Source organism: Phalaenopsis equestris, unplaced genomic scaffold (genome assembly GCF_001263595.1).
Source record: "Phalaenopsis equestris unplaced genomic scaffold, ASM126359v1 Scaffold000474, whole genome shotgun sequence".
Lineage (NCBI taxonomy): Eukaryota > Viridiplantae > Streptophyta > Magnoliopsida > Asparagales > Orchidaceae > Phalaenopsis > Phalaenopsis equestris.
In genome coordinates this window covers 8,908-17,025 of record NW_018164915.1, presented here as the reverse complement: position 1 = coordinate 17,025, position 8,118 = coordinate 8,908, and the positions used below count along the sequence as shown (strand labels likewise).

At 36.1% G+C, this 8,118-nt stretch overlaps 1 protein-coding gene across 1 annotated transcript in view; it reads left to right on the top strand.

The window, feature by feature from the left end:
- Window position 1: 1 nt before the first annotated feature.
- Window positions 2-8,118, top strand: part of LOC110027983 — a gene marked incomplete at its 5' end in the record, with an annotated part of 9,924 nt that continues 1,807 nt past the window's right edge. Inside the window, 1 exon segment of the mRNA XM_020729657.1 lies at window positions 2-107. Coding sequence (XP_020585316.1) covers window positions 2-107 — 106 coding nt within the window.

The following is an 8,118-nucleotide window of genomic DNA, read 5'->3' as shown; positions in this document are numbered from 1 at the left end:
TCATTCTGCAGGCGCTATGGAGGACCCGGCGGACTGGTCTCGACGAAACCGACCGCAAAATCATTCGCGAAATGTTCGACATCTCCTCAGATTCCGATCTCGATCCCGTAAACCCCGCGCTCACTCCTTCCTCTTTCTTAATTGTGTCAATGGAAAATTGACTCTCTTTTTAATTAATTGAATATTTGTAATCTCTGTATTTGATAGAGTTCATTGAAAATTTAAAAGGGTTTTGTAAAATGGATGATGGAAGCTTTGTTAATATGCACGCTTTGCAATATGCTAACATAGGCTTAAACCGTAGCTGTTCTACAATTACCTTTTCTGTAAGCTGTTTGGTTTATTCCTGTATGGATAGCAGTACTACGTAGATGGTAGTGTTCTTTAAGTGACTGTGTCAAGGCAACATTATTGTCTATCAAATGCCGTGAATTTGATCCAACGTGATCTTACTTAAAAATTAAATAATATCATTTAGAATGATCGACAATCGTTGTGATTTTTGTTTTGTTTTGTTTTGTTTTATTTTTAGTCCTTTTGTTTAAAGCCACAAATAGCCTGTGACCGACATCTATCATAAAAAGAACTCTAAACTCCAATTTATGAAATTATTTAAATATATCAGTAAACTAAATATGTGACAGCTATTAATAACATAGCTTTACATATTAAAAGTCAGTAAATCAAATGGTTAATATTTTTATCTTGTTATGAAGCAAACTATCAGTTTATCAGCAAACACTACTCTTCACTAATGAGCAGAAATTATTTCAGCTAATCCGATTGGGGAAGTTGTATGACTTATTAATTTTTTTTCTAAGTTAACCGTTTTGCATTAGCACACCCCTTTCAAGCTAAGACTTACACTAGATACTAAGAACTACAGATGATAATAACTCTAAATGAGAAACCTAGAATGTATTACACATTAGAGAATTCTACAAGGTAAGTGTTCTTGTGCTTTTCTTGAATGGATTACAAATGAGATGATGGTCGTATTTATAGGCCCTTACCTCCTTATTATAGTTTCTAAATGGCAATATAATACTTATATATATATATAAATAATTTTATTATACTCTACACTACACTTAAAAATCCAAAATACTCTATAGAATTTTAGAGGCTCTCAGATTATTCACAAAGTATCTAGAAGGGTCTAGAGACCAGAAAGTTAAAAAATATTCTTGCAACATCCAAAATTTTCCATATCTTCTAGAGCCTTTTGAATGAATCAAGGCTTGTGCAAAAATTTTTGGAACCTTTAAGAACAATATGGCTCCATTTTAAGATGATTGTTGAAGATTTTTTTTGTCCATGCTTGCCATTTTTGTACCAACTAGAGTTTGATGAATCTCACTGATCATTAGTAGAGTATGACATTCTCATCCACATAAGCCTGAGATGCTCTTTCACATCTTCTCTTAGTGTAATGCTTGATCTCATTCTTGCAGTTCCATTGATCATTCTCAGACTTCCAGCTATCTCTCAAGTCAATAGTCCCTTTCACTTAAGGTACGTTTGGGGCAGCTTATCCGCTGTGGTGTCGTTTTAAAAATGCCACTGCTAGTTTGGAAGAAGTGTTTCGTCAGCGTCTGCGAAAATGACGGTTTTGTTTTTATGTTAAACGCGGACCGCGGGTCGAACCCCACTGTCCGCGTTTCATTAAAGCTTTTGACAGGGTTGGCCTCTTCACATATCATCTGCCCTAACTCCCTCTTTTTTCCTTCTCACCCGTCTCTTTTGACCCTCTCTCTTTCGCGTTCTTCTCTCCCTCACTCGTGCGCTTTGACGTTCTCCTCCTACTATGTCATTAGACCCTCAACATTCACTACTTTGTAAGTACATTTGCTAACTGCCGTTGAAATGGTTTGTATTGTACGATATTATGCTCTCTGGCTTGCAATTTCTGTTTACGCTCTTACAGATCTAGTGACTGTTGATGGATCTGGTTTGCCATTTGCAATACATATAATTCGACTCTAATATTTGTATTCTTGGAGCCTTTGTTCTGGTTTCTCTGGTTTCTCCAAGTTTCTTATGGGTGCAAAACGAAAATGTTGGAGCCTTTGTTATGGTCTCTCTGAGGTTGGACTGTGCATTTTATGCCCTTATTTTGGGTGCAAAACTAAATTCTCATTTTTACAGGGTTTGAGGAAAATCCTGGGTGGTTTGATTCTTGGACTTTTCCAATTAAATACTTTTTGATTTTTTACATTAGCTTATTCAATGGATGACATTGAAGTTCATCCCCTATTGTCTGTTTGGGGCATTTATGATTTGTTTCTTGAGCTTACTTTTGTGATTTGTGGGTGCTAGATGGATTTAACCATAGTAAATTGTTACTTGTTTGGGCATTTTTTATTTGCTAAATTAGGATTTCTTGTGAGTGCTGGTGTTTGTTGGAGGTGCATTTTGACGAGGTTTGCTGGATGGTTTGATCCTTTCTCACATTTTTATGATAAGTACATTCCATTGATATTTGGTTGAAGGTTTTTTCGTGTGAGGATGCTTGGAATGTTTAGGAACTATTTAGGATCATTACAACCAACAATTGAGCTTTTGGAAATGGTGATTTGGTCAATACCAATAAGAATGAAGTTCCTTAGTGGTGTTGCTTACATTGCTGGTAGGTGTATTGAAAAAAATAAAGGGGAAGCTCTCAGGTTTAAACAAAAACCTTCTCCTGCTATTAATTGAGGTACTAAATCATGGATTTCTCTGTTGAAACTATCTCAATCCTCTTTATCTTGTCGATTAAATTATAAGTTATTGCCTCTTGATGATACTATTAAGCTTAAAGGGCTGCACAATGTTTATATTTGTTTATTTTATTGAAATGAGAAGGAATCTTTGCACCATCTATTTTTCAATTTTGCATTTTCTTGGGAGATATCGAGGCTGCTGTCTCTCTTATTTTAAAACTCATATGCATATGTGCGGGTATCAAAATTTGGATCATTGCCTTTTGCTTTGGAGGAGGGGTAATTTTTTGCAAAATGTTATCCACTATACTATTTGATTGTTTCTTTGGAATGAAAGAAATCAATGGAAGCATTATGTCGTGTGGAGAAATGCTAAAAGAATCCTTACTATTGTCAAATCCTTTATTTCTAAAGTGTTTGCTTACACTTCGTCTCACAAGCTTCTTTTTATGATATGTGGTTGCTGGAATATATAAATATTTTACAAAGAGTTTCTTGATTGCAGGAGAAAATTAAGAAAAAAAATCAAAACTAAATTTTTGGGTCGACATACTTGCTTGAGTGCTTTATGGATGCAGTTTATTAGTTGATATTGATTTTTTTTTTACTTGAAAGAAATATTTATTTTATCTTTTTCCTTTTATGTCTTAGCAACATAATGAGTCAGAGTAAACAGGTCGGATCATTGGCCATATGGGATAGAGAGGTCACTGTTATATTTTGCGACCTTTTTAACAAGAAAGGGTGACAAAATCTCATGAAAAGTTCAAGAAAATGACATGAAGGAATTACGATAGGATGAAATTTAAGAATAAGTGAGATCAACTAAGGAAGGATTGAAAATTATGGAAGAAACTAAAAGGGGATTCACATGATTGGATTGGGATCCGATGAAACAGTCAATAGATGCTTCAGAGGCTTGTTGGACTGAGAAATTGCAGGTAATAACCTATCCAATGAATACTGCTTATCTCATTATATATACGACTAAGCTGCTTTGAGTAGTAAACTTGTCTTATGTTGCAGGCAGTTCCGACAGCAAGAAAATTCAAATTCAGTGGCATTGATCTGGTTTTAGAGGAGAAGTTGGACGGTATCTTCAGAGTGATTGTTGCAATGGGAACTCATGCGTTCACTCCAAGTGAGCATGGGTTACATGCATACTAGATGACTTGGAGGCCGAGCATTTAGGTGATTCAGGTGAAGGCCACAGCCTAAACCAGAGGGAGTTGGATTCTACATTCAAATCAAAGCGGTGTAGTGTGGAGAAAAGAAAGAAAGAAGGATCTGCTTTCATCAGAAGCCTCAATAAAAGAAATGCTAGAATCATGTAAAATTCATGTCGGGACTTCACGGGACACCTCCATAGGCGACTTTCTTTGAGTTCTTCACACATATCCTGAAGTTAAGTCGGATAAGCCATTCTATCTGAGCCATTGAAGTTTTGCTTTAGGACCCAAGACGCAAACAAATATTCATGCAGATGGACCCCGATCTGCGAGTCAACTGTTTACGTTTTTTATGGATAAATGATGTCGTAGAGATGTTGTGTATTTGCTCTAGTTTTTTTCACATTTCTTTCTTGGTTGTTTATTTGCACTGGTTTTCAATCCACATTTGTCTCGTAGATGTTTGCTTAGCTTTCTTGTCAGTTGCCCATTTTTAGTTTTTATATATCTTCTTTTTAACTTGTCTGATTCACATTTCATGCTTTCATAGAATACTGTTAACGATGGATCCAAATCAACTGAGCTTTAGAAGAAAAGTTATTGCAGTTATGATTATGTTGTATGAATACTACAACCCTACGTCGATTGAACTCCCTGCATGACATCGAGTTATATTGATGATAAATGGGTCGACGAGCTACTATAAGGACACCCAACACGGTTCAGTAACAAGTTTCATATGAAAAAACTCATATTTCTCGATTTGCTCGATGAACTACAAAGACATAATCGACTACACAACTCCTCAAGAACGACAACAAGAGAGGTATTAATAATAACCTTCTACATTTTATCACATAAAAAATCAATTAGATGAGCGATATAGCAATTCTAATATTCATCGGATACAATCAACAAGTATTTCTCGGTGGGCTTGAAAGCTCTTGTCAGTTTAGCGACAACGATAATTAAGCCAGAGAATCCAACATTTGAGGCGACTCCGACAAAGATTGCTAATGACCGTCGTTACATACCATTTCTTAAGGTAATTTTTAATAACACATGACATTCAGATGTCAAAATGAGTTACATGACATTCACAACTGTAACAAATCTGACAGAACTGTATTGCAGCAATTGACAGAATACATATGATGCACAAGTATCCAGTACTGAGAATGTTGCATACATTGGACGGTGTGGAGCGTCAACACAAAATGTGATGGTCGTATGTAACTTCGACATATGTTTCACTTTTGTGATGACTGGTTGGGAAGACAGCGTACACAACAGTCGTATTTTTTCTTTTGGAACACAAGACCGACGACACGGCTTTCTGCACCCACCTTCAAGTTTGAAAATATATCAACCACGATCGATATTTTTAGTTTGTTACTAATTACGGTATTCTAGTAGATAAATATTATTTAAGCGATGATGGTTATTCTCTACAGAGGGAGTATCTAAAGTCATATCCAAATATGAAGTACAACATTCCTGATCCAACAGTGTAGCTTGCGACAAGAAGAAAATGTTTAACAAAAGCTCCTCACGCGGTGTAATTGAACGAAATTTTGGGGTGTGGAAGAAAAAAATTTGTCATTCTACGTGATATGCCGACTTACCCATTTTCAAAACAAGTGCAGATTGTGGTGACCACGATGACGCTCCACAACTACATTTGACGACACTATTCTAGGTCGGATGAGACTTCACCCTGGCTGATGACGATCACATGCAGGCCCCGCCAAAAGCATTTGAATTTCATATAAACCAGTCTATACCACAAGCAGAAGTGGAATCTCAGGAAGATTATACCCAAGATAGCGAAAGTGCCACGGAAATGGCTGCGTTGAGAGAGCGGATAACGGGGCGAGATTGTTCGATGTTGACTGAATGCCTTTTGTTTATTTTATAACCTCTATATTTGTTTAATGTCACTTATATTATGGATTTTTTTGGTTTAACATTTTTCGGTTGTTTGTTTTTGTTTCTTCTCCATGTGAGTTTTATTTGTGTTTTTGTGTGTGTTTGTGAGGTCGATGATGAGTCATTTGACCTTTCTGGGTTCTTCAGATGACCTATCAGTCACTGTTGGTTTGTGTCGCATGTGAAATCTTAATGAAGACAACCAAATTTCTCTTTTATTTGTGGCAATATGGTTTTTGAGGATCCTCATAATGACCTTTTTTGGTGATATGCATATGTGACACAAGCGAGGTTAATTTTGCGTGGATAAAAGACCACCAAGAACTCTGGTTTTTCTAAGATTTACTGTTTTCTTGTAGTGACAGATTTGTTGGTTGGAGTAGTGAGTTCTTTGAGCCTTCACGCCTGTACAATTTTCGTTTATTCCCATTTCCTTGTATTTTTTTTTTGAATTTCATCAGAGTCCTCACGCTTGCTATTTTTTTAATTAGTTTTTTGTTTCTTTATTCAAAACTATTTTTTATTTTCAATTTCTATGATTTTTTTAATCTCATCTAATGTTATGACTGACGAGTTCTCTCTTGAATTATTGAAAGAAGATGAGCTTCAGGTTTTCGGAGAACTCCGGGCGAGTGCTATGCCTCTTTGTACTGTCATTTTTGTTATTGACGTCACGATGAACACATAGCGACGAACGACAGTTCTATAATTGCCTGTGATGGGCAGACGACCCAGAGACGTATGACTTCTTCAGGTGGGCAGACAGTCCGACTAATTCCTCTGCCGATAGTGATCGGGGTATCCCTACATGATGGTATCCCTACCGGACAACGTTGCTCGCGACATTCTTCTTCTGCATTTTACAATGAATATTATCATACTTTAATTGTAATTTTAATATGTATTTTCTTTTTTTTTAGGTTTTTTGTTATTCACTCTTAAGTGAGGTGTATATTCTTGTACTATTATGAAAGGTTTTTTGGGTTCTAAAGCATCAAACGTATAACCATAACAATTCTGTTGCAATTAACACAACTGTACAGTGACAGAATTGTCATTTATCCAGAAACAACTACAAATCACTGTTTTCCAAACACACAAACCAAACAGCTAGACAACTTATATGGATCAGTGACAGAATGATCATTTATCCAGAAACAGTTGTAAATTAACTGTTTCCAAACGCACAAACTAAACAACCAGATAACTTATTCGGATCAGCTGTTGATTAGCAGCTTATCAAGATAAGTTGTTTATCTGGATAAGCTGCAGCTGCTTAAAACAGACCCTTAATTCCATCCATTTATGAACTAGGAACTGATAAGTTTGTTTGCTGGTCTTGATCCTCTACTACCAAATTTGTCCCTTTTTGTGGTGGTCACATAGACAACTTCTTATCAGATACATCTTTAATTTGATGATTATTGTTAACTCCTTTGGCATGCCCTCTTCAATATTTGGCTCATCATCAACCCCATTCAGGGTAGCTATGTAACTTTTCGAATCTCTCTTCTAACCTTTCTTGAACTGCATAGCTGACAACATCTTTACTACATAAGTATGAGCCCTATCTTAGATGTACATTGTTTTGGCAAATGGAATAGGAAAGGCTTTGACTTGATCGAGGAACTCTATTCCAGATGCTACTTTGAAGTTGTACAGTAGAACTATGAATGAATCCAAGTAACTCACCCATGTGCTTAGGGTGGTCTTCATCCCTTGAGTTATAACTTAGATTTGTTTTGCCATATTCATCGTTCTGTTTTCACCATCTTAAGATCCAATTGTTTGATTTCTTCTATGTAGATGAAGTTGTGTGTTGCACCTGTGTCGACTAATGTGTTTATGTTTCTTCTATTAAGTGTGACATCCACAAATAGTAATCCCTTGACCTATATTTTTGGGGAACTTTGAATAATTTTGAGGAGATGTAAAGTCCTATATTAAGAATCATTCTTTGTACTTCCCGCCTCTTGTTTTTGGTCGCTCCCTTCTCAAACAAGAACTACCACATTAGAAATAATCCCTTCTTAGGATAGATCGATTAGAAGTCTCTTTTTGCTTGCTCTTATTCTTGAATTTGGAGAAATTTTTGTTGTGGCTACCTTGATTATGCTCTCCCCCACTTTTGTTGTTGCCACTCTTTCTCTCCTTCGGCTTAGATGACTCATGGCTAGAGTAATCCTAATGAGTTTTCTTCTGTACTTGTAGATGATAGATCACATTTGTTAAATTGATAGGTGCTTACTTGCATACTTTTTTATAACTTTTTTCTAGCTAGAGTAGTCAATTAGGCTTTTGACAGTGGCAATGGC